The sequence below is a fragment of the Podarcis tiliguerta genome (genome assembly GCF_965153285.1).
Source record: "Podarcis tiliguerta genome assembly, chromosome: 6".
Taxonomy (NCBI): domain Eukaryota; kingdom Metazoa; phylum Chordata; class Lepidosauria; order Squamata; family Lacertidae; genus Podarcis; species Podarcis tiliguerta.
Window position 1 is genome coordinate 19622446 of NC_139539.1, and position 26370 is coordinate 19648815.

The 26370-nt window shown below is 44.7% G+C and overlaps 1 protein-coding gene across 2 annotated transcripts in view; it reads left to right on the plus strand.

Annotated features, from left to right (window-relative positions):
* Window positions 1–14753: 14753 nt before the first annotated feature.
* Window positions 14754–26370, plus strand: part of B4GALT5 (beta-1,4-galactosyltransferase 5) — a 51897-nt gene continuing 40280 nt past the window's right edge. The window contains exon 1 of one of the 2 annotated variants that reach the window (XM_083447044.1): window positions 14754–14990. In XM_083447044.1, coding sequence (XP_083303170.1) covers window positions 14975–14990 — 16 coding nt within the window. In that variant the 5' untranslated portion in view covers window positions 14754–14974. Of the gene's footprint in view, window positions 14991–17811; window positions 18340–26370 lie in introns of those variants that run through there. The other variant, XM_083447043.1, reaches the window with a different exon arrangement.

The following is a 26370-nucleotide window of genomic DNA, read 5'->3' on the forward strand; positions in this document are numbered from 1 at the left end:
CTCCCATCACAGTGTTACTATTACCTCTCGCACTGCTTCACTTACGACTCCCTTCTGCATCTCAGAGGCTCAGGGCAGAGAGGCAGAGGGAACTAAGTTCCCGCAGGAGGAGTGCTCGCCTCCAGGCCAGGAGAAGTGAGTCACCTGAGGATTGGGGCTGCCCTGTGCCTCGGGGCAGATAAAAGCCAGCCAGCCTCAGTCCCAAGTTGTGGGAGCAACTTCATTGGTTGTCAGTTCCTGCCTGAACACTGTCCTGCTATCCTGCCGGAGCTCCTGACCTCACCTGACTACCTGCCCTGCATCCAGCTTCAGCTTTTATGGACTGCCTCCATACTGCACCTTCGATCTCGGACTAGACTCAGACCTCGCCTCTCGGTTAGCCCACGGTACCAGCACTGTAAGTATGTGCATGAATGCTAATCAGGGTTCCACATATTTTTGGCTCAGCTGACTTGCAAGACATTATTTATGGTGGCCATCAATCTACTAAGATCACCAGTGCCAAAACAATGATCATTCAGCATCAACTTCGTTGAACTGGCCATGTTGTTTGGATGCCTGATTATCATCTTCCAAAGCAGCTACTCTCTTTCCAACTTAAGAATGGAAAGCAAAATGCTGGTGGACAACGAAAGAGGTTTAAAGACACTCTCAAGTCAAAACTTTTTAATGCAGTATAATCATGAATAATAGGGAAACACTGGCCTGTGAGTGCTCTGATTGGAGAATAGCCTCTACCAAAGGCATCATGGACTTTGAATAAGCACAAACTCAGGAAGAAAGGGAGAAACGTGCTAAGAGGAAGGCACGTTTGGAAATCCTCACCGTGATCAACCCCTGCCCAGAAACCTATGTCCCCACTGTGGAAGGACGTGTGGATCCAGAATTGGCCTCCACAGTCACTTACAGACACACTGTTAAGACCATATTCATGGAAGACAATCTCACCAGCTACGAGTGATCGCCAAAGAAGAAGACCCCATATTCTTTGTCATGCATGGAGGGCTTCAAGAGAGAGGCAAGGTCTTCTCTCTTTGTGTCTATTTATTTCAATGGGTCAACACTTAGTTGGCTTAAAGCCCAGTTCTATCCCAGGCACCCTCTTTGCTTTGAGATCAATGGAGGCTGAACTATTCAGGAGGTCGCGAGAAGGATTCCACTGTGCTGTTCTCCAAGCAAGCTTACCATTTGCAAGGCATGGCAGGTTGTGGGAAGGAGTGGGAACAGACATTGGTGCAGCTCCAGCTGGCCAGTGCTCCCTGATCCTGGCACTAGGCAGAGAGGTGGCAGGTGAGAGGTGGCAGGCGAGTGCTGCTGCAATCTTCATTTCCACAGAATCCCTCTGGGTCTGATGTCAACCCTGCCAATGCCGCCAAGAAGCAGATACACTGAGAGCAATGCAAATGGAAGTTGCTGTACTCACCTCACCTGAAACTTTGTTTTCTTGTTGCTAAAGTCTATTTAAAAATAAATAAAAATTAAAGGTTGCTTTAATCAGCCTTGGTTGAAAAGGGCATAAAGAGAAGGAGGAAAAACACAAGTAGGACAACACCGGGAAGTCAGAAGTCAATGGAAATAACTGCGCATCAATATTTATGGCTTTAGAAATCTCCTGATTTCACACAATCCCTTTTGGATGAAGGTATGCTTAGTATTTTCTGCTCTTCCTTTTTTGATCAAGTCACAAGGAAAGATAACCGAGAAATTGAAATGCTTTAAAAGGAGCTTCCTGTCCCCTCTCAGAAGTAGCTTGTGGCTGAAAGGCATATTCAATTATTAAGAGTTTGTGAGGTGTCCCCCCACCCCACCCTCAAAGACTAAGACCAACTCTGCTTTCCTGAGAGTCATCCTCTTTCTGTTCTGTCCATTTCCCCTCTGTCAGAGTGGACATCTCCGGGACTCAGCCGAAAAACAGCAGCAAATGTCTTGGAGGGACAGCTAATTCTCTTTGCCACAGCAGGCACCATATGGCAGGTACTGTCCTTTCCTGAAATTTCCCAGGGGAGGAGAAAGCTTCTTGGGGCATCTAAGAAAAAGATAAAAGGAGAATAGCAGAGATTATTGATTTGGCCTTTCCCAAAGCCATATTTGCACTTGCCTTTTGTCAGAGCCCTTTTCAGGAAGCAATTAAGGAAAGTAAATAAGTAAGGCTAGCAGCATACTGATCATGGATTGGTCAGTGGTTAAGCTAGGGAAAAGGTGGGGAGGCAGTTTAAAAGATCAGGGGATTGAGCAGACCTGCTCCTTTATAGTGGTGCTATCAGGGCAAGGCCTTCTCAACCGAATGAGCAGGAGGGTCCCCAAACACAGCATATTACACATTTTGAAGTAATCTGCCATCTAGAATCAGGGTAGCCAACATGGTGCCCTTCATATGTCGGACTACAACTCCCATCATGCCTTAACATTAGCTGTGCTGGCTGGGCCTGATGGGCCTTGTTGTTCAATAACATCTGGAGGGCACCACACTGACTACCCTTGTTCTAAAGAGTAAGACCAGGCATCCCCAACCTTCGGCCCTCCAGGTGTTTTGGACTACAGTTCCCACCATCCCTGACCACTGGCCCTGTTAGCTAGGGATCATGGGAGTTGTAGGCCAAAACATCTGGAGGATGGCAGGTTGGGGATGCCTGAGTAAGACCATTCAGATCAGAGTTGAGGAGAGAGAGACTCTGGGTTTGCCATCAGGGGGCCGGTTGTTTCCATCTGCCTTGCTCTACCTTCCAGCCCCCAGAGTTTTCATAAGGGAACTGCTTCCAGATAAAATAGTTTTATCAATAGCAAATATAAGAAAGTCTTAATTTCTCAACAAGGGGGAGACAGTGGTCACTGAAGACACTTATGATTTTGTAGCCCATCTCATGAATGGATTTTGAGCCTGTTGTGCACATCGTTCTGTCCTCTGCACTGTTCCAGTCTCTCTGAGACTGTTATTCCTTGTCTGCCATTTGTACTAGAGGACATGAATTCTGAGATCAACACAGTACATCTGATCTCTGTAACTGGCTTGATAACAATATGCTTCCAACCATAGATAGCCAGCCTTTGGCCCTTCATGTTGTTGGACTCCAACTCACATCAGCTCCAACCATGGTTAGGGATGGTGGCAGTTGTAGTCCAACAAAATCTGGACCTGAGGTTGAAGAATACTGTTTACAACACCCCAATCTGTTATTGTCAATGTGTTATTGCATGATCAGTTGTTCTTGGTCGTTGAGTCTACATGAGTGTAAAGGGAAACATTGTTAACAGTGGGGTCAAGTGGGAATTAAATGCAAAGAAGCACAGTGGTACCTCGGGTTAAGAACTTAATTCGTTCTGGAGGTCCGTTCTTAACCTGAGGTACCAATTTAGCTAATGGGGCATCTCGCTGCTTAACTTAGCATTGCTAAAGAGTCAACCACAAGACTGATGAGTACGAATAACTAGGAGTGCTTACTAAACCAGAAGTGATTACTAAGGAAGAATGCCATAATCAAGTAAGGATAACATTGCTAGCAGAAAAGTTATCCCCAAAACTTCTTTTAGGCAGAGGCCAAATAAAAGAAGACTCCTTTCTGAGTGAGTGGCCAGACTTTATTCTATATTATTCTACATATGAATATAAACAGAAATGGCAATATGATTCCAGCACAATACCCAAGTATCTGCAATTCTCGGATTCCAGCCAAATGTAAGGATGCTAGAATAATGAATATGAGAAACCCCCAGTTGCTTGCCAAAAAACAGGGGAGGGGGGATTTAGTCCTTCAAAATTATTCTAGTCACATATGCACACCCTCATAGATACTACAAATTATCCTTCACCATTTTAGGTTTTGTTTTTTTAAAAAATCCATTTTATTTTATCCTTTGTAATATAGGAAATATTGTTTAAATAGGTACATGCGTCCCAGGGAGGTCACTTTTGGTGTACTCCATTGTGACAGATGCCAAAAACATGTGTATGAGAGGAATGTAAATTTTGTATGTAACAGGTGTTTATTTATTTATTTTTAAAAAAAATGAAGATAAATAAAATAAAAAAGATGCAGGACCAGAATTTGGGTGTCGAATTTGAAGCCAAATGGTAGAGCCAAGCAGGATTTTTCAGAAGAAAGTTATATAAACATAGACTGTTTGGTAGATTCAGAACACTAATACAAGGCATACTAAAAGGAAAATGTGCCATTACGGTGCATTAATATCCCTAGAGCAGCATTCTCCTGCGATCTTTTCCATTATGTTGTGTTCCTGTTTATTCCCCACAGACTTTACTCATTCAATTTGTTCCCTTTAACCTTCCGCAGCTTACATCCTCACAGTCACTTGAAGCCTAAGAAACAGGTAATGTATTACAGATGGGTGTTATCCCTGTCAAAGCCATTCCCCTCCTCCCCATTTGCTTGATTTTAAATAAAAGCAACAGCAGCTCATATCACATGCATATGAGCATTTGTTTGTGCAAACCTGCTCCTGTTGCATCAGCCATTGCCAGCCGCGATAAGTGCTGGAACAAACAAAATAATGAAAATGGAATCATGCAGTTCAGCAATATTGCTAATTACCAGGGCAAAGGTGCTGCACCAGGGCAAAGTAGCACAACTGACTGGCGCTTATGTCTGAGTACATACAGCCAGCAGTTTAATAAGGAAAAAAATGCCACCCCTGAAAGGACAGCACTTTTCTCCATTTACAGTGGTACCTCAGGTTAAGAACTTAATTCGTTCTGGAGGTCCGTTCTTAACCTGAAACTGTTCTTAACCTGAAGCACCACTTTAGCTAATGGGGCCTCCTGCTGCCACTGCGCCGCCGCCGCATGATTTCTGTTCTCATCCTGAAGCAAAGTTCTTAACACGAGGTACTATTTCTGGGTTAGCGGAATCTGTAACCTGAAGCGTCTGTAACCTAAAGTGTCTGTAACCCGAGGTTTCACTGTATCGTTCCTTTTTGCCCTTTGGGTGCAGCCCTAAACAGGCTCGGTCGAGTATACCTGAAGGAGCATCTCCGCCTCCATCGTTCTGCCTGGACACTGAGGTCCAGCGCCGAGGGCCTTCTGGCGGTTCCCTTGCTGCGAGAAGCCTTCTCGGTATTGGCGCCCCCCACCCTGTGGAAAGCCCTCCCACCAGATGTCAAAGAGAAAAATAACTAGCAAACTTTTAGAAGACATCTAAAGGCAGCCCTGTTTAGGGAAGATTTTAATGTTTAATAGGTTATTGTATTTTAGTGTTTTGTTGGAAGCCGCCCAGAGTGGCTGGGGAAACCCAGCCAGATGGGCGGGGTATAAATTATTATTATTATTATTATTATTATTATTATTATTATTATTATTATCATCATGCTGTGGAATGTCTCAGCCCACTCAGGCTTCCATCCCGGACTCTGCTGTCAAATCGTTCACTTTCCTTTCTTGCTCTGAACGTGTGATTCCCCTCTCTGGAGTCCGCCTTTGGATTCAGCACAAACTCTGTGTCCTTATCTTCAAAGCTCTCTGTTACCCTTCTCCTGCCTTTATCACACCACTCTTGTATCCCCAGACAGCGTCCTTTGCTTCTCCAGAACCTTCAGCCAACTGAAGATCTCTTAGTACACTCAGCTGACTCTTCCCCTTCTCCCTTCCTTGCTCCATATGTCCAGAAAGATCTAACAAGTGTGAGGCAATCTGTCTTCCTTAAATTCCTTCCTCAACTCCCCTCTTATCGCCTACTCCAACTGAGCCTAAGCATGCACAGATATATAGGTGTATGATCCACCTCTGTTTACCTCTGCATTCATCTTCTTCTTCCCCTTCCACTGATGTCTTATCCTGCTACAGTGAGCTGCATTTATTCATCACTTTCTGCAAAAGTGTCTCATAGCAACTTACTATGAGAGCCAGTGTGGTGTAGTGGTTAAGAGCGGTAGTCTCGTAATCTGGTGAACTGGGTTCGCGTCTCCGCTCCTCCACATGCAGCTGCTGGGTGACCTTGGGCCAGTCACACTTCTTTGAAGTCTCTCAGCCCCACTCACCTCACAGAGTGTTTGTTGTGGGGGAGGAAGGGAAAGGAGAATGTTAGCCGCTTTGAGACTCCTTAAAGGGAGTGAAAGGCGGGATATCAAATCCAAACTCTTCTTCTTCTTCTTCTTACATTTCTCATCAGGGCAGGGACCTGGTCTCTTGTACTTTGTACACACATTGATAGCAGAATTTCACCTTCAATTACGTATCGTGCATTTCTGCTGTTTTAGCAGCTAATTATCCTAACAAAAATGCAGTCGCTAGTAGAGGATGTGTTTTAAATGTTGTAACCTTACCCTGGGCAAATCATATTCATATTTGTAATCATAATAAAAATCAAGCCAAGGATGGGGAATCTGTGGCCCTGAAAGATGTTATTGGTGGTCCAGTGGTAGGAGCTGATGAGAGTTGTAGTCCAACAACCTTCTGGAGGGCCACTGGTTAGCCACCCTTCTTTTAAACTATAGACAGGCCCAATGAGATTTGCCACTTACAGGTGTGCATAAGTGGCCATTTTCCCCGTAGCTCAAATTATGTCAGACATTTAAAGTCTTGTGCTCAGCATTTGCTCGATTAATGCTTCTCATTAAAGCTGTCTGTTTAACAAGGCAGCAGAATGCATTAAATATTTGTTCAGGTCTGTTAATACTGAGCCAGTACTACTTTCACTCACATGCAGTAAAAGGTGCACAATAAAACAAGGAGATTAAGCAGGAATGCTACTGGGTTTGATAAGTGACAGGAGTACCTCTATTTTTTCTGCTTTTTACAGACATCAGTTTCAAGGAAGATGTCAAGGCTATCCAGGCAGCACACATAACACAACAGAAAGCATGCATGTAGAGTAAGAGGTGCAGCCCATTTCCCCCCCACCGATTGCTTTTAAAAATTAAGTGTGCTTGGGGACCCCTTGCAAGCCTTTCTCACAAATGTCCAGCAGTTAGGAGCTGGGTAGTTGTATGAAGTGGCGTAGCGTGGGGGGTGCAGGGGGTGCCGGCCGCACCGGGCACAACATCTGGGGGGGGGGGCGCGCTCGCACTCGCAGCTCTCTGCCCCTACCTAGCTCCACGGGTTAGGGGACGCAAATTACTTGCCTTGCCCCGGGTGCTGACAACCCACGCTACGCCACTGGTTGTATGGGTAGGCGTTTTGCACATGCTCAGAACATACAGTTATGGAAAAGAACACTGAACTCTGTTGTTTTCAAGCAGAGATGTGTCCCTTTCTTCATCCATTGCAAGAACCACAGTACAGTCATACCTTGGGTTGAATGTGCTTCAGGTTGAGAACTTTTGGGTTGCACTCCGCAGCAACCCGGAAGTAACAGAGCACGTTACTTCCGTGTTTCACCGCTCGCGCATGCGCAGACGCTCAAAATGATGTCACGCGCATGCGCGGAAGCGGCAAAACACGCCCTGCACACGCACAGACGCGCCGTCGCATCTTACGTTCTATTCAGGATGCGAACGGGGCTCTGGAACAGATCCCGTTCGCATCCCGAGGTACCACTGTACCAAGATCTGGTTGAATTTTTTTCGCCCCAAATACAGTGGTACCTCGGGTTACATACGCTTCAGGTTACAGACTCCGCTAACCCAGAAATAGTACCTCAGGTTAAGAACTTTGCTTCAGGATGAGAACAGAAATCGTGCAGCAGCGGCGCAGCAGCAGCGGGAGGCCCCATTCACTAAAGTGGTGCTTCAGGTTAAGAACAGTTTCAGGTTAAGAACGGACCTCCGGAACGTATTAAGTACATAACCAGAGGTACCACTGTAGAACATGACAAGACTGCATCTAACAAGTTGATCAGTGGTGGGAGATAATCTTAGAGGCCATAAGGAATTCCCTGGGTAGGAATGCTTCCATATAATTCCTGGGTTATCTTCAGGTACTCTAGCTCCTGTGTGAAGCAATACAGCTGCAATATCTTACCAAGCAGCCCCAGCATTTTTATTTTTCAGTATTGCTTATGCCAAGAAGTTGATCCCCTATATGTACTGCGTGAACATCTGCTGGCAGCGGAGCCAACTTGCGCCCAAGATTGAGGGCGCCCAGCACATCCCCTGCGTGTGACATCATGAGCACGGTGCATGCACAACATTGAATCAGGAGGGGCCGAGTGTGGAGCTCTATGGGTTCTATGGCCGGTGGCTCCTCCTCTCGTGCTCAGGAGGAGCTGACCAGGGGCGTAGGAAAGGGGGGGAGGCCGCCCCAGGTGCCATCATGGAGAGGGGGTGACAAATTATCAAGGAACAATTACTGCCCTATTAGGGCAGTTCATAAAAAAACTTTTTTTTGAAAATGCCAGCTCCGAAGGTCTTATCTTACTACACGAGGGATTATATAGCTATATATGAAATTGCATGCATATCAGTTAATATCCTGACCCTCTTCCATGAAAATAGCTGTTTACTTGGCCATTTTCCTATGTTGTGAAGGGTGAAATTTCAATTCAGTGGAGCAGGGTCAAGATATTAACTGATATGCATGAAATTTCAGATATAGCTATATGATCTCTAGTTTAGTAAGATAAGACCTGTGGAGCAGGCATTTTTTAAAAAAAAGTTTTTTATGAACCACCCATCTGCCTTACCCTCCGCTGGGCTTCCCGGGTCCTGGAAAGTTGGCCAATATGAAGAAAATGAGACTAGGCCAAGTAGCCTTGCCTTGTCTTCACCCAGCCCCTTGCACGCAGCCGGTTTTTCTTGATTTTACTGCTGTGGGTTTTTTTGTATTTTTGTTTGTTTGTTTGTTTGTTTTGGTAAACCACTTTGCAGGTTTTTAAAGAGAAACTTTATTAAATAAATAAACAATAAATATAAATTAAATAACACAAGCCAAAACACAATCCATCCTGTAGATTTAAGAATCTGTCCATAGTCACCTACTTGTTATCAGAAGCCTAGAATCCACATTCCTTTGTAAGAAAATATGAAATTATATAAAACCAGGCAGAAAAAAAAAATCAATGTGGGGGTGAAAGAAAATTTTCCACACCGGGTACCACCTGACCTCCCTACACCTCTGGAGCTGATCACTGAAGCCATGCCACACCTGGATCTGCGTTTGGTCTCCTCCGTCCTCTCAACAATGAGGGACCTGGACCCTACCAACAGATATTTGGGGGGGGGGGGGAAGGATGCCAGGAATGAGGGGCTTTGGGGCACACACAACATTAGAGGGAGGGTGATTCAGCTCATGCTTGCTCCTCTCTCCTGTGTTGCTCTATATGGGAGATAGAAACCTCATGTCTCATCTATGTGTTACCTTTTTGGGGGTACACCTAAAAGATAATGTGCGAAATGGAAGAGATGAGCAAAGAACGTCCGCATTGCACCAAAAAAATCCAAATATTTCCTAAAATATTCCCTCCTTTGGAGCAACAAACTAGATGTGATATTAAATGCCTATTTGCATTTAACATAGAGGTTTTTAAAAGTGCAAATACAATCCAGAGTGGGTTACTGAGTTTGCAGCAAGCATGAGAGTGGAACATAACAATCTCCTCTTCTGCTTCAGTCCTGAGGAAAATCCCTCCCTTGAAGCTGCTACTGGCACTGAAGGGGGATCTCCTCCCAGTGTAAATGCCATCTGCAGGAGAGGGATTTTCTTCAAGGACCAAAACAAAGGAAGAAAAGGTCAAATTGCTCTCCTGTGCCTGCTGTGATCCTGATAATTATTATCGCCTCCCTCCCTCGATGATGCAAGTGACATTTTTTAAAAAACCTGTGCATTGTGAAATGCAAAGATGCATTTAACATCGCATCTAGTTTGGCTCTGAGATGTTAGTCAAAGGCCAGTGGGTGGTTTTCCTAGCTAATAATGTGAAAGGGAACTCTACTGACGTACAAGGCAAATGGTGTAGAGTGCAGGAAAATGGGCTCACAGTGCAGAAGAAATTGAATCAGAGCAATAGCATGTCGAATGAAAAGGAAGCAGGGGTGGCAGAAAAAGGCAGTGGTCTCTGGCTGCATTAATATTCACTACTTGCCTCTTCTCTGTAAAAAAACAACAACCCCACAAGACTTTTCCTGCCTTTCTGTTTCTCTGTTCTCATTGACTGTCTGCCTTCTCACCTCGACACTCACCCAGCTGTTATATACACAAAAACAGAGCATATTGCATTAATACTAAACTTTCTCTTATCCACAGTCCTGTCCACTCCAACCCACTTTTTCCTCTAGGAATATTCTCTGTATCACTGCTATTGCCTGGGGAATTGATTTAAAGATGCCCTCACAAACTAGGGATGGGAGATGCATAATTTGTTTGTTTATTGCATTTTATATTCAAATTTTCACCCCAAGGAAGTTAAGGTGCCATACATGGTTCTCCTTCTTGTCCTGTGATCTCTGTGAGAGAGGTTAGACTGAGAGGCAGTAACTGGCCCAAGGTCATCCATTGAGGGGAGATTTGAACCCTGCACTCCCAGGTCCTAGTCCAACACTCTAACCACTACATCCCTAAATTTCTGGACCCAGCTGTAGTAATGCTGCATCAGCCCTGAAAGTGATAGTGCTGTGAATCTAGCACAGGCTGCTGTGTGCTTTGCTTCTGCACCCCAGTCATCATACCTGCTCAGTTATAAAACTATGAAACGGGTATTACCTCCAAAAGGAGGAATCTTCCCTGTAAATTTGTCCTGCAGCTCTCTGCTGCTGGAGAGAACTACAGAGTGAAATTACCAGTATATATTGCAGGCTGGACATTTGGGGAAGTTAGATAACCCCACCTAGAGAAGCACTTCCTTAAAAAATGCCTACATCATGTAGGGCACATTTATCACTAGACAAACTGATTATATCAAAGGGCTCTATTGCTACACATCTGGACAGAAGATTTCCCTGCCACATGAATTTAGCTAAGAATTACTTTTCATCTTCTCAACACTGTTGTTTTATACCTTCATGTTCCTTTTGAAGTCAGCCTACAATCTCAGAAGCCCTTGGTTGCACAAGGTCAAAGTGAACCCGGTACGAAAACGATGCCCTATTTGGAAATCCAGGTCAAAAGAGGAACACAGTGTAAAGTAGCAATTAAGTCTCTGCTTACCTTTAATTCCACCTGAGTGCCCATGTGTATATGTTCCTCTAACAACCGTACTGCACCTCTATGAATCATGTTGCCTGGGCCAGACAATGCTCTTGGCAACAGGCAGCCAGGTCAGGCTTGGCAACATCCAAACCCAGACACCACACAGGGGGCCGGACTTGGATTTCTGGGCATGTGTGATGCCAGTGCAAGTCCTCACTCAGACATGAAACTCAGTGGGTGACACTGACAGGTCACGATTACTCAGCCTAACCTACCTCACCAGGTTGTTATGGGGATAACAAGAGGGTGATGCACACACTGCCCTGTGCATCTTAGAGGAAATGCAGGGGAAAATGTAATTGATAAATAAACGCTGAAGTAAACAGCACCTCCCAGCAGTTTCACAGGCAGCAGTTTCAGAACTGAGTTGCTGGCAAAGCCAGCCCTTTCCTTCAGATATGTGTGTGCACGCAAAATAGATAGACTATTTAAGATATATGATCATACTGTGGTGGGTATTCAGATGAGGATTTCTCCCCCTTCCTGTTCTCATGTTGCTTTCCACTGTAAATCTCTTCCCACACCCCGGCAGCTGCTATTTTGCCCCATAGGAAATACTTATGGGTTATGTTTATGCTTATTCAGTCAGATTTGGTTCCATGGAAGTTTACAAAATTTGATTCCGGAGCAGAGTACATTAAAACATTGTTTTCCAATAGAATGTGAGTGGAGGGAAACTCTGCTTGAACCCAATCAAACACTGGTGAGGGTTCTTCATCGAACTACCTAGTGGCAGTGAAGACAGCAAAGATAAGGTCGCCATATTTCAACAAGTAAAAACCAGGACACCCCAAAAGTTGTTGAGCTTGCACTCTGGACCCTTGCATGTTTTAGCTGATAAAAGCTAGCAAGGAAGGGACAGCTGGCTGGGACAGGGGTGGTCCCTGCCTGCTTGAAGGAAGCAGTGGTAGAACCACTCCTTAAGAAACCCTCCCTGGACTTGGAAAATCTAACAAACTATTGGTCAGTTGCTTTCCCCCCTTTGGGGCAAGATTCTTGAGTGGGGGGCAGGGGAGGGAGATCAGATCCAGGCAGTCTTGGATGAAACTGATTTTCTAGCTCCATTTCAATTGGGGTTAGGCCAGTTTTGGCACAGAAACTGTTTTAGTTGCCCTGCATAATGACCTCTGTCAAGAGCGAGACAGGGGAAATGTGTCCTTGTTAATTCTCCTCAGCCTATCAGCTGCTTTCAATACCATCAACCACAGTATCCTTCCAGAGCAGCTGTCTGAGTTAGGGGTGGGTGGCATTGCTTTGCTGTGGTTCCAGTGCTACTTAGATGATTGTTTCAAGAGGGTGATGCTCAGAGAGTGCTCTTCAGCCCCATGGAACCTTCAATGTGGGGTTGGATTCCATTTGTGGAATCTTCTCCCCAAGGAGGTTTGGGGGGACACTTTCAAGTACAGTGGTACCTCTGGTTAAGAACTTAATTTGTTCCGGAGGTCTGTTCTTAACCTGAAACTGTTATTAACCTGAAGCACCACATTAGCTAATGCGGCCTCACGCTGCTGCTGCTGCGCCGCCGGAGCACGATTTCTGTTCTCATCCTGAAGCAAAGTTCTTAACCCGAGGTACTATTTCTGGGTTAGCAGAGTCTGTAATCTGAAGTGTCTGTAACCTGAAGCGTCTGTAACCCGAGGTACCACTGTATACACCTTTAAGTGCCAGGTGAAATCATTCCTCTTCAACCAAGCCTTTGGCTGGTTAACATCTATATCAGGGCAGCCCAACTGTTCTGCACACACACCCTGGTCAGATATTTAGTGATAGCAAATCTGTGTATTAGTAGTAGGTAGAAGGAATAACAATGCTGCCCCTTTCACAAAAGATAGTGCCTTTCCCACTTTTTGGACCCCAAGGCAGGTTGGGAAATGTAGGCACAGCAATAGCCTACTTTCTATTGGCTCTGCCAGAGAGTGGGAAAATATCTCCCTTCTATTGGCTGTGGCCAGAGCGGGAAGAAACATCCCTTCCTCCTTTGTTATCTAGTGGCAGTCTAGTTATCCCAAACCCAAAATGAAGGGCGAATTCACTTCATCCTTACAGAGCTCCACAGAGAACTTCACAGAAAGCTTTTAACCATCTTCATTCAGAGCTATAGAACAGCCTATTGGAATGTGGATAATATTTCTTCATATGCCTTGATTATCTTCAATGAATCTATGTATGAGAGCTTTGGGGAGTCTTGTTAATACTATCCAGAAAGAGAGCAAAATCTCCAGATGGTACCGTAAGGACAGTCTCTCTAACAAGAATTTGCATGTGTAAAGAAGAAAGTGGTTTACAAATCAGCCTTCCCTTTGTACATGTGAAACTAGCCCTGTTGGTCTCCCAGAGCAATTTACAAATGCAAACAATGTTTTAAAGTCTAAATCAGCAAGAAAAGTGCACCCTGCTTTTCCTAGCAAATTTATGCAACTCTGTAACTCTCCACACCCAGGAAGCCTTCTCCATTGCAATTCCATGGAAGTGCTAATTCCCCATTGCAAAGCTCACATACGTTCTCAAGCAGCTAAACTGGAAGATTACAGGAATAAAACTCTACAGAAAAAGGCACAGCTAAAAGCAGGGGTTAAAAAAAGAGCAAACTTCTTAAGGAAGATATTCCTATCCTTTCTGCCACAGCTAACAGAGTCAAGGACTTTCGGAAGCAGTGTTACCATGTGGCTCAAAACTGCTATTGCGGTTTTAATATTCTAAATTCTGCAAGCCTTCTGAGAGGAGGAACTGACCCTTTTGACCACATGGCTAGGGTCTGCTTCCTCAGATCAGGCAAGATGCATCCATGCAGCTCTAGTGGATGAACAAAGACTAGCACTCCAGCAAGTTTAGGAGTGCCATGACTTCAATCTTTTCCAAAATTGACTATGAGGGATCAAACTGTGGGACTTGGCAGACATACTATTCAGGCTGGCAGCAGCTAAAAGAAATCAACAGCTTCCTGGCCTTGTGTGTCTTGATCAACACATGTCCCAGAAAGAAATCACAGCTAAGCTTCCGCTACCTCTACACGAAAGGTGGGGTACAGAGGTCACCACCTACAAGGAAAAGCATGGTGGTGCCTATCCCCCTTTCACAACCGTTTTTCCATTTGTCACACAGATCACGAAAGAAAGAAGTGACCCACAAACTGACTTGGCTGGATTCTATGGAGATTCTTAAAGGTAAAGGTAAAGGGACCCCTGACCATTAGGTCCAGTCGTGACTGACTCTGGGGTTGCGACGCTCATCTCTCTTTATTGGCCAAGGGAGCCGGCGTACAGCTTCAGGGTCATGTGGCCAGCATGACTAAGCTGCTTCTGGCAAACCAGAGCAGCGCATGGAAATGCCATTTACCTTCCCGCTGGAAGGTATTTATCTACTTGCACTTTGATGTGCTTTCGAACTGCTAGGTGGGCAGGAGCAGGGACCGAGCAACGGGAGCTCACCCCCTTGCGGGGATTCAAACCGCCGACCTTCTGATTGGCAAGTCCTGGGCTCTGTGGTTTAACCCACAGCGCCACCCGCGTCCCTCTATGGAGATTCTTACAAAGAGAATAAATCCACTAGGGACATCACACCCAAAGTAGTGCTTTCAGTGACGAAGACAGACGTGTTAGACGATGCCAGCAAGCCCAAGATGGAGAAGTCGACGGAGTCAGCCTGTCCATTGCACAAGAAACCACACCCTTTGAACAAATGCAGAGAGTTCAGGGAGGAGCTACTGGGAGAGCGGTAAGCCTTGCTAAAGGACCAAGGACCACATGGCAAAGGACCGTCTGACCAAGGTCAGGTGTCGTGAATGTAGCAGGGAGAAGCACCCAACTGACTTACACCCAAATAGCTCTCCTCCGGCACACTCTTCAGGTTCTTCAGCTGAAGCAGCTCCAGCGGCAGTGGAAAGGATGCCAAAACCAGCTGCGAATGAGCCAGGACAGAGGTGGGTGTCCGCTGCACTCAGGTTTGTGGTGTGGAAAACGGTGGCCGGTCTTGCAATCAGGTAAGCCTGGCCAAGGTTTTCATTGCAGGGCATCCGGAGCAGGCTGTGAAGATGTATGTTGTATTGGATGGGCAAAGCAACCGAACCCTGGCTAGACCAGAGTTCTCTGACCTCTTCAGCTTGGGTGGGAAACAGATACAGTTCACTCTCAATATGTGCGCTGGTGTCCAGAGCCAGGACTGACCTGCTGGGAGCCTGAAGGGCCCTGCCCTGCTTCTCTCCACCTGGCTTGGGGCGGGGCCTGACAGGCTCCATATAGGAGTGCTTCTACGGCTGCTGGGCAGGGAGGGCTCTGTTTTTGTTTTTAAATTGCTTTTATTTTTTCTCTTTGTCATTTTAAATTGTGATTTCCGAGTAAAATTCAAAGTGTTGGTGCTGACCTTTAAAGCCCTAAATGGCCTCGGTCCTGTATACCTGAAGGAGCATCTCCACCCCCATCGTTCAGCCTAGACACTAAGGTCCAGCACCGAGGGCCTTCTGGTGGTTCCCTCATTGCGAGAAGTGAGGTTACAGGGAACCTTCTTGAGTGGCGCCCACCCCTTTCAACTCCGTAAAAAATTTAGACACAACTCCATATAAACAAGAACACAGAACGAGCCACTGAAAGATTCGGATACCAGGACAGTTAGCAGTGATAAACAAAGAGAGGCCAACTTATTTAAAAAAACAACAACAAGTCAAGCTTTCTTCACATATCTACGGTATATATCCAATGCCTCACTGTGAGACAAGATATTTAAATCATTATGGTAAAAAGATCTATGTTACTTTCACAAATTTGGGTCTGTACAAATTTCAGCAGTATTTCCTGATTAAGTTATGAAGAACCAAGTCAGATATAACTGTTAAATGCTGGAATTTGACGGAGACTCTAAAAACATTACTGAGTGGTAGTACATGCACATGAGGCAAGGGAAAAGGGATGAAAAGCCATTTTGTCGATTTCATGGACAAGATGTTAGCGAACGTACATGCAGAACCCTTCACCACTGTGAAGAATTCTGTACCTCCCATTCTTTGGTGTGTACCGTCCACAGAAACCTGGGCAGATCAGAGTAGTGATCGACTCCAGCGCCCAGTTCCAGGGCTTCTTACTGAACAAGGCTTTCCTCATCGGCCCGGACGTGACCAACAGGCTGGTCAGAGGTCTCCTCCACTTCAGAAAGGAAGGCATAGCTGTCATGGTTGACATCCAACAAATGTTCTACTTCTTTCTCATGAGAGAAGACCACCGTAACTATCTGTGCTTCTTATGGTACAGTGACAAGCAGACATCCAGGAATACTGCATGAAATGGACCATCCCCTGCTATTGCAAACTATGGACCGTACCAAACTGCAAAGATTGTAGAAGAGAAGTTTAGATAAGATGTGCACCAATTTATTGAAAGAGACTTTTACATGGATGACGGACTGAAGTCTGTACTCACTCCAGATGAGGCCATCAACCTGCTGAAGATTGCCTCAACTTGGGTTTCGTCTTGGGAAAAGCCAAGCTGTCACCACTCCAAGGACACTTCATGCCAAGGCTTGAGCTGTGTGGCGCCATGCTGGCAGTAGAACTGTCAGAGTTGATAGAAAAGGAATTGGGCCTCCAATTTGAGAGTGTGACCTTTTACACAGACAGAAAGGTCATACACAATGAGAAAACAAGGTTCTATGTGTATGTGAGCAACAGGGTGGAGCGTATTAGAAGGCCAACGCAGCTGGAACATGCATCATGGCAATATGTTCCTCCCAACCAAAATCCAGCGACCAAGCAACACGCTCCATTCCAGCATCTCAGCTTGCTGAGGCAACTTGACTAAAGGGCGCCAAGTTCCTCCTACATTCAGACTACTTAGCAGAGACCGAGGAGGCTGACTAGGAACTCTTATCCCTGGACCAGGATGCTGATGTTCGGACTGAAGTCTCTTTAAAGAAAACAGCTCAAAGCAGAGTGACGTCTGGGAACACGATGTTTCAAACAATTCTCCACCTAGACATTGCCCGTTCAGGGCATCACACACATCATACACTTTGTGTGTCACTGGGATGAAGGGCCAACCTCGCCAGAGGAGCCCTGCTTTTGCATTTATTTATTTGTATGCCACCCAATACCCGTAGGTACAATATAAAAAGCACAAAACACATGATAAACGTAATCAAAACGTGTGTGTGTGTTTTATGTATTTTGTTTCTATTATATACCTTGATGCTGCGAACTGCCCCGAGATCTTTAAGACGAAGCGTGGTATACAAATGTAACGAATAAATTAAAAATATAACAATATATTGAGTAAGGCAGCAAGGCATACGTCTTAAGTGCAGATTTTTTTTTTTTTACGTCAACCTATGTGTTTGCCCTTGACGTGTCCAGTACTGTATTAAACGCAGTGGAGGAATAATGAAAAGGAAGATGATAGTTAATAGGTAAACAACCTGTTGCAAGCATAGTTGTTGTTTTTTGTTTTCGTTTTTAAATGCATGGGTGGCGTGTATACCTGATGCCATTTTTTAATTAAAAAACAACAACGACGACGCTTGTGAAAGGTTGTACCTTAATAGATTGTATAATTAAATTTGATTTTGAGGGAAGAAAGAAAAATGTCTGAGGGAGGTCCAAAGCTACCGGTGTAACACCAGGGCTCAGCTTGGGCGAAGGGAGAGCGAGATAGGGGCGACGCCTCCGCCTCCGCCTCCGGGCTCCTCCGTTTTGGGCCGTGAGGTGAGGCGCTCTCGGTGAGGGCCTGGCTCCGCCTCCCGCTGGCGCCTCCCACTCCCCGCCCCCTACAGCCTCTCTCCGCCGCCGGCTCCAGCCTCGGCCGCGACCACAGAGGAGGAGAAAAGGGGAGGCGAGGGAGGAGGACAAGAAAGAGGAGGAAGCGGGGGAGGGAAAAGAGGGGGGGCGGGAAAGGAGGGTGTTTATGAGGCGCCCTCGGAGGCCGGCTCTTCATTCATGCGGCGGCGGCGTCGGAGCCGAGGAGAGGCGCGCACGGAGCGAGAGAGAGGCGACTGAGGGAAAGGGAGGAGGAGCCGCCGCCGCCGCCGCCGCTCCACAGCCAGCAGCAGCAGGAGCAGCCTCAGTGCGCCGCCGCCTGCCTCAGCCCTCCCGCTCCTCCTCAGCCGGGCTGCCCTCCTCCTCCTCCTCCCGCGAACGGCGGCGGGGGCGCGGCGGGGCCGGACCATGCGGTGGCAGCGGAGCCCTCGGAGGCCCTGGAGGCTCCCTCGGCGCTCGCTGCTGGCCGCCCTCTTCTTCTTCTCGCTCTCCTCTTCCTTCCTCTACTTCGTCTATGTGGCGCCCGGCATCGGTGAGGAGAAGGGCGAAGCCCGGCGGGAGAATCCGTGAGGGAAACCTAGGGTGGTGGGGGGGGGGGGGGTGGAGCGCGCGCGGGCGCGTTCTCGAGGGCCAGTCGCCTCAGGACCTGAAAGTGACCGTGTGTGGAGGGGGGGCATAAAATGGGGTGACGACTGCTTCATATATGTGGGGAGGGGGGAGCCCCAAGATGGAGAGCCTCCCCTGCCTCCTTCCTGTGAGGAGAAGCATTGTGGGGGGGGGGTCGCCTCTTCATCCCCCCCCCTCGCCTGAGCGGATGGGTGTTTATTTTTTTGAGGAAAGGCGAGGAGGGTTCTCCCCCCCTCCCACAACCACTTCCCTCCTAACGGTCGGGAAAGGGGAGGGGGCGAGCCGGATGTTTAGGGGTGCTGCTGCTGCCGGTGATGTGGAGCGAACAGCCCCCCCCCCCCAATGCTGCTCAGGCCCGGCTGACAAGCTGCGTGGTCTCGACTGCCGCAGCCTTGGGGCGGGATCTCAGGCATCCCCCCCCCGCCCCCACAGCAATATCTCGCCCCCTCCCCTCCAAAGGTGTGTGCCTTGAGATTTGTGTGTAAAACAGCACATTTTCGTAGCCTTCGGCCCCACCCCACAATATTATATGCAAATACAGAAACTTCGAGAGGATACCCCTAACCCACCTCTATAAACACACATACACACACTGACCCCCCCCGGCCTGGCTTGGGCCTGGCTAGTTTCCTCCGTCTCCAGTACACCTCGCCGCCCGCTTTTCCCGCTCTCGCCCTCCCCGGTTCCGTTCTAAGAATCCGAGGCATTCATTCCCTCTCCTTTGCGCCCGCATAGGAAAGCGGGGGTGGGGGTGGTTGAGGTATACTTTGCGTTGTTGTAGCGTGTCTCTGGTGTGGATCTATATTGCAGCATGTCCACAGTGTTATTCCTCTTTATAAAACATAAAGTCCGTGCGTTTTGGTAGGCACCGACACTCTTGCAAGTATTATTTTTGGGGGCTTATAGTTAATATGGGGGTTCGATATATCCCTGTGTGTGCTTTAAGAATAGTCTTTTGACACCAGTTCCTCCCTCCTGGCTATGAATTATCTCTTCCTTCATCTGTGTTCTCTCTCTCCCTCCCTCCGCCCCCCCCTTTGTATCCTGACCTTGACTAATTCACCATTTTATCCTCTCCCCTTCTACATACAAACAGAAGGAAGATGTTAGGTATATATTCATGGGAGGTTGTGAAGAGTGATTGAGTGTAGATTTCCTCTTCCTTTCCTCCTGTAATCTAGACATTGGTGCCTCTTTTAAAAAGGGCATAATGGAGGGAATTGGTCTGGTTGGTTAGGACCTCCACCTGAGTAATTCCCAAATGGATATGTTAAAAAGCATAGGTAAAACTTGCAGGTTGGGCCTTCCAGGTAGAGATTTGGCAGGAGGTTCAAATGCTTGGTGGTGATAGTAAAAAGCATTGAATGAATAATTAGTGATGTTGGTTGCCTCGCTCCTAAATACCATAAGGTACTGCTGTTTATGTAGTTAAGCTCATATTCTGCTGATTGTTAAATACCTATTATTAAACATCTATTATAAGGGACATTTTTCTGTTCACTTAAGCAAAAATTACTGCAGTTCATCTAATTGCTATCTCCTTGCAGATTTTACTTTCTGTGCTGTCATGTTTGTGGTCTTTTTATGTCTGGTGAGAGTGAAACAAAGTTTTATTATACTTTCGATCACCTGCCACATTGCTACTGTTACTGTCTAATGGAGTTTGGGAACAGATCATTCCTCTTGAGAATAACAGTATTTATTTAGGTCTTGGCTGTGTTTGAATTTACATACAATTAGGAAATTTGAGGGATACTTTGGATGGTTTTGCAGTAAGAATGTATTCATTTAATGCTAAATAGCAATTTCTTTTATATCACAGAAATGGTTCGCTGAGTATGTGAATGTTCCTGTATACAAGCTTTAGGACAGAATTTTGGTATTATTTCAGTTAGATACCATGATCTGACCCGTCTAAATTGGTGTTTCCCAAAGTGGTTGATGGTACTGTGCAGGGGATGAACAAAGATCTAGGGGCTGAAAAAGGCTCTTTGGGTTGCAAAGAAATTCACAACATAGTTTGAAAAAAATAGTTAGGAACTATGAGCTTCAGAAGTAAAGGGCATGGGAATATATACAGAGTGCCCTTCCCTTGCCAGTGAGGAGTCTCAGCATTTAATAAGGTGGTTCCAGATTATAATAATATTCCTTATATTGTACATTTTATGCTTCCTAATAGTGGTGATTGATTAAAAGGTGTTTGCTTACTGATATTTCTTGACCTGATTTCATTTATATTGTTAAGATTTTTGGTTGGGGTCAATGGCAATTTTATATGCTCATAAATGGGTCAGTGAACTCAGAAGTTTGGGAAATACAGATGTAAATAAACAGTTACCTCAAGGCAGTAACAGCCTAGAAATCCTTATGTTAGTATTCTGATATGACATATCTGGACACATAGAGAAGAAATGGCTTCTACCTCATGATCAAATTCTTTAAAAACATTTCTTTATTACTGTAGTGCTTTCCAAGGAATTTGCAGGTTTATGTCCCCCTTATAATGTTGGGTGCAAACTTTAGTAATATTTAATTTCTAATGTGATTGAATACTGATTTCGGTACCTTCCCTGCAGTATGAAGCCTGTCATTTGTAACATGTAATATTCATTTATTGTACAATGAGGCACCTGACCCTTAAAACAATGTAATAAACCTAGCTTTTTGAACCTAAAGGCTTCAGTAGTGTGGTGCAATCCTAACCCTCAGATTTGCTAGCTGGGAGATGTTAGGATGTGGCACTTCTCTCCCCCTTGCTCTCTTGCCCCTATTCAGCAACATAAATAACTTGTCCTGGCATACTTACCATGAGGAGAAACCCTCTGTCAAAAGTTATGCTGGTGTAAAGAGTGGGGAATGGGCATGTTACAGGTGAGGAGAGGGATAAACAAAGTTACATGTCGTCCTAAATTCATTCTCTGGTCCCAAGCGCTTCACCAAAAATGCCAACATAAATTAATCACCCAATTGAAGGCATTGGAAAGGCAAAAAAATGGTCAACACTGCCTCCCACAGTCCTACAACCCCAACCCCTGGCCAGCAACAGTTAGGATATAGCTTCACCTATAGCGGAGATGGCAGGCATATCTGCCAGTTTAATGTCACACAGAGTAGCTAGCTTAAATGTCAATTGATACTGAATGCATTAGTCATTGGTTACTTTAAGTAAACTAGTGATACTGCAGTTGCAGAAACCTAAGAATGAATTTATTGCTTGTTAAGAGTAGTTTGAAAACAATCTGAATCACTGTACCTTCCACTCAGTAAAATGTTAGAGCCACTGAAACTTGATGGCAAGCAGTTCAATTTAGCAAGGTTGTGATTTTTCTTCCCGGTTTGCATAGGCCATGTAAGTTATCAGTTTGCGTAACTATCAGGAAATTGTTTTTTATTAATGTGCACTGAAAATAATTAGTTTTTTAAAATAAAAAACACATTTTTTACAGCAATCTAATAATAAACACTTCATAATAGTCATATTTGGCAAAGGAAATAACCAAACAGTCTAATATCTGCTATAAAACCAACACTTTTAACAACAACACACCTGCCTAACTATATCTATTTAAAAGAATATATTGGCACTTTTAAAAGGTCCCTGGTGTAGATCTCAGATGGTAAGACATTCTGTAAGCATAGTACCAACACTGAAAAGTCTTTATTATGTGGTAACGGCAATCTTATCCCAGAGAGGCAACACCAGGAAGACTTGATTGTGAGCATTGCCTCACAGATTGTGCTAAATGAACATCAAGTCCTGTATGCATTATTCTTTTAGTACATATTTGCATTTGGGAGTAAACATTGAATACACTGGCACTTTTGGAAAAGCATACATAGGACTGGGCTATTAATCTTGTTCTTATAGCTTCAAAAATGTAATGTGAGATGTGTTCAACAGTCCACACTATTGAATTCACCAACTTGCCACTGTTGAGTGCATTAGTGAGATCACCTACCATTCTCATGAGTGTGAAGAAGAATGGGGTAATTTTGTTTACCTCAGACATAGTCTCAGAGGGTCTGGGAAGGCAATATGTCCCCCAATCAACTCAGATTGTAGGTGGATATCCTACCCATAGCTGCACAGGTCCTTGGAAGCTCTCCACTGAAGACATCAACATTTTCTAGGGAGAGGGTTGGGGCAGTGCTGAATGCTAATTTGGGTTGACTATCAATGGTGTCTAAATTATAGACTTATCTGTTACATATATGGAAAAGCAATTCCTTTCATAGTAACTACATTTTCCTACAGTATCATAAGATAGTTCAATTCTCTGTCCCATGGTTTTATTTTAGATGTGTTGTCCTTAGAGACACTCCTATTCATTAAAAGTTTTGACTTGCTTTTCTTAATATAATTCTCAATATTGATGCTGCTGCTGGCAGTGAGCTTTGGCTTCCTCAGGCTATGTACTTTGAGGCAAAGTCAGTTCTAGTAGGGGAAATATATCACAGGAATATTTCCACGGTCACAAACAAAATGTGATACATGGAGTCTGTAAGCTTGTTTTTAAAAGACCACAAAATGTTGTTCTTACGGCAATAGAGTAATATGGTTACACTCTGGAATTAGTGCTGCAGTAGACATTTCAGAGTCCTGAAATGGATAAGCAAAATAATTCATGATGGCAAAAGAACTAGGTTTAATAGCTAACTCACATCATGTGTTTTCCAAAGTTTACATCTAGAATTGGAGCTTGAAGGGAGCTGAAGGGGATTCTCCCCCATTAAATAGAATATGATGTGCTTAAAGCAGGACTATACAATGTATGAATTGCAAGCCAAATGCTGCCCATGAACCATATATTGTGGCTTGCATGTCTGCATTTTCTGCAAAGCAGGTTTGTATTTATAGGTTTAATGGTGTACTGTGCTTAGCAACTTGGTAGAGCACAAATTCTTCTTTTAATGAGAATGACTTGCGACTGAGATCCTTAAGAGCAGGCAGCGCAAGACAGTATTGGGCAAGGAGTAGACAGCATTGGGCTAGATAGACCAATTGTTTAAGGTCGTTTCCTATGTTCAGGGTAGCTTAAAATGTTATTGAAAAATGCCAACCCAAACCTTGAGAGCTGCGGGGGAAGCCCTTCTCATAGTCCAGTTAATTAGTGTAGCACACTGGCAGTAATTTGGAACAGCGAGTTCTCTGTACAGTGGTACCTCAGGTTGAGAACTTAATTCGTTCTGGAGGTCCGTTCTTAACCTGAAACTGTTCTTAACCTGAGGTACCACTTTAGCTAATGGGGCCTCCCGCTGCTGCCGCAGCGCCATTTCTGTTCTCATCCTGAAGCAAAGTTCTTAACCTGAGGTACTATTTTGGGTTAGCGGAGTCTGTAACCTGAAGTGTTTGTAACCTGAAGCATCTGTAACCCGAGGTACCACTGTAGTAGTACCCTGGTTGTGGAATTCCTGCCCAAAAGAAATGCATTTGTCCCCTACATTGGCAGGTTTCTGGTGCCAAATGTTGCTCTCTCCTTCAAACTTTTGGGAGTTAAATATATTTTTAGAGTGCAGCCATTGGTATGTTGTTATTGCTGCACTGAATTTGTTTATGATTGTAAATTGCTTTCATATGATCTTTTGTTAGTAATTTTTGTGTGACAGATGCATCTTTAAGGAACTATTTTATCACCCATCCAAATGGATGAAAAGTAGGTTAAATTACAACCAATAACTACTTTCTTCATATGTACCCACTTAACAATGAATTTTCTTTTTTATATATACATTTTTTAGATGTCTTAAATATGTTTTTAAAATTGTTTTATTGCTTGTTTGCTGCCCTGGGCTCCTTTGAGTAAGTAAGTGGGTGCCCTTCTTTGTGTGTTCCTGCCAGGTTAGGTACAGGTGGTTATGAGTAAAAAGACCTTTTCAGTTTTGGCACCCCAGAACTGAGTGACCTCCATAGGGAGCTCACAGTGCCTACTTTCAATGTACTTGTGCCCTAGGTGGTCAAATTATTTCCCCATGCCTTCTAAAGGCAATAGATTTTTTTAAAAAAATTATTTTCTATCCTGCACTTCATGTTTGTTTTTTAAAAGCTCCATCATGTTTTTATTACCCAGTGCATGTTTTACTTTAGTCTCATTCTGCAAGCTCTAACAACTTTGTGAAATATTGAAAATAAATAAAAAGCACCAGACTCCCCCCCGCCCCCGCCTCCCACTTGTGATCATTTAGTGGATCAGGGAAGAGGGTCTTGTCTTCAAGCTGGGGATTGGCCTAATTAGCTGGGTTTTCTCTTGGACCCTAATCCTTTCTTACAAATTATTTCAAGCTTGCAATCCTCCTTGAACTGTGTTAATGTGAACTGAATACAGTTCATGCAATTGCTGACTGGGAATGTGCAAACTATTTTCCTAGCTTGATACCTAGATTTCAGAAAGAGAGAGAACTCACTTGTAGTTAGGAAACCATTGGCTGGCTTTGAGAAATATCATAGTCTTAGTAGGCTACAAAGCACACTGTTATAAACATTAGCTCCTAACAGGTATACTTCTCAGGGTCTCACTAGACAAACAGTTGTCAGTTGTATACACTAATTTTCTACCAAAGTTTGGACTAGTTAAAATTTATCTTAAGAGAACAAACTTGTTCCATTGTTCCCTTGTCTTTCTCTCAGTCTAAAGCCAAGCCTGGTTTCTGTACTCAGGCGGTATTGGCAGTACATAAGGGCTACATCTATTTCATATACAGTCATACCTCCTGTTATGTTTGCTTCATGTTACATTTTTTCAGGTTGCGTCCCGTGGCAACCCGGAAGTACCTGAAAGGGTTACTTCTGGGTTTCGCTACTTGCGCATGCGCAGTAGCTGCTAAGCTGCAGGTTTTTTTACATGCTGGTCATTGTTTGACAATATTCTTTAAATTTTCTGGTTGTCAGAAAATCTTACTAAGTGAATTAGAAAAAGTTTTTCACATGGACCACATCTTCCTTTTCTTATCACATTTATTTAGATTCCCAATGGAATACCTGGCATGGCACTTTGGGGATAAAGTCATTCCGCTTTGTAGTGCCTTAGGCTTAGATAACACTGTTGTGGCAACTCCAGTTGAAGTTTCCAATGCAGCTCCTCCCCAGTGGGATAAATTACAATTCATGCGGCCTTGTGATACGGATAGCACTCCCAAAATGATGTAACCAGATTCTTGCTCTCTTGACCCTTGCCTCAGTTGGGTGGGGTTGACTTAATGGGTCTAGGGTGTGCTGAATGCATGTTTACATGACGGAGTTGTCCCTCCTGCACCCATTCAGAAGCACACCTTGAATCCTGTAGGCTACAACAGCTCCTGCATTCTACATACAGGCAGCAGGGTGGCTGCCTGTGTCTGTTTCAGGAAATGGTGAACAGCTACCAGGCCAGCCTGTATGCATGGTGACCATTTTGCATGAACATGGGAAATGCCAGATGGACTGGTTTACACATTTCACATTTGTAAGAAAGTGCAGCTAATTTTTCACCACTTGAGCCATATAACACTGCTGCTGTTTTCATTTCCTGACTTACAGGGACATATGAATAATTGTCTTTCACTAGTTGACTCCGGTGCTGTTTCCCAGCAGGGTTCTATCCCACAATTTGAAAAGAGTCAGCTCTTCAAAAGCTTGGGCTGCAGCTTATCATAAGAAAAAAATCTGGGGCTCATTCTTATCTCTATGAAGAATAATGGGTTTTAAAAAATGGAAATACATATGTATGCAGCTACAGAATGCATGAAAATGTATCTGTAATCATGACCTGATGTCATATTCATGCAAATTGTATCTTTGTACATTATGCAAACTGGCTGCAGACTTTTGTATATTTTACTCGGGTAGTGAGTGATAGGCAGATCTATAAATATAAGATCTTTCTGAGCTGTGTGTTTCTTGCAGTGTTTTTGGACTAGCTTCTTGCCTGTGAGGAGGGGATCCTTCTTGGATCGGATCAAG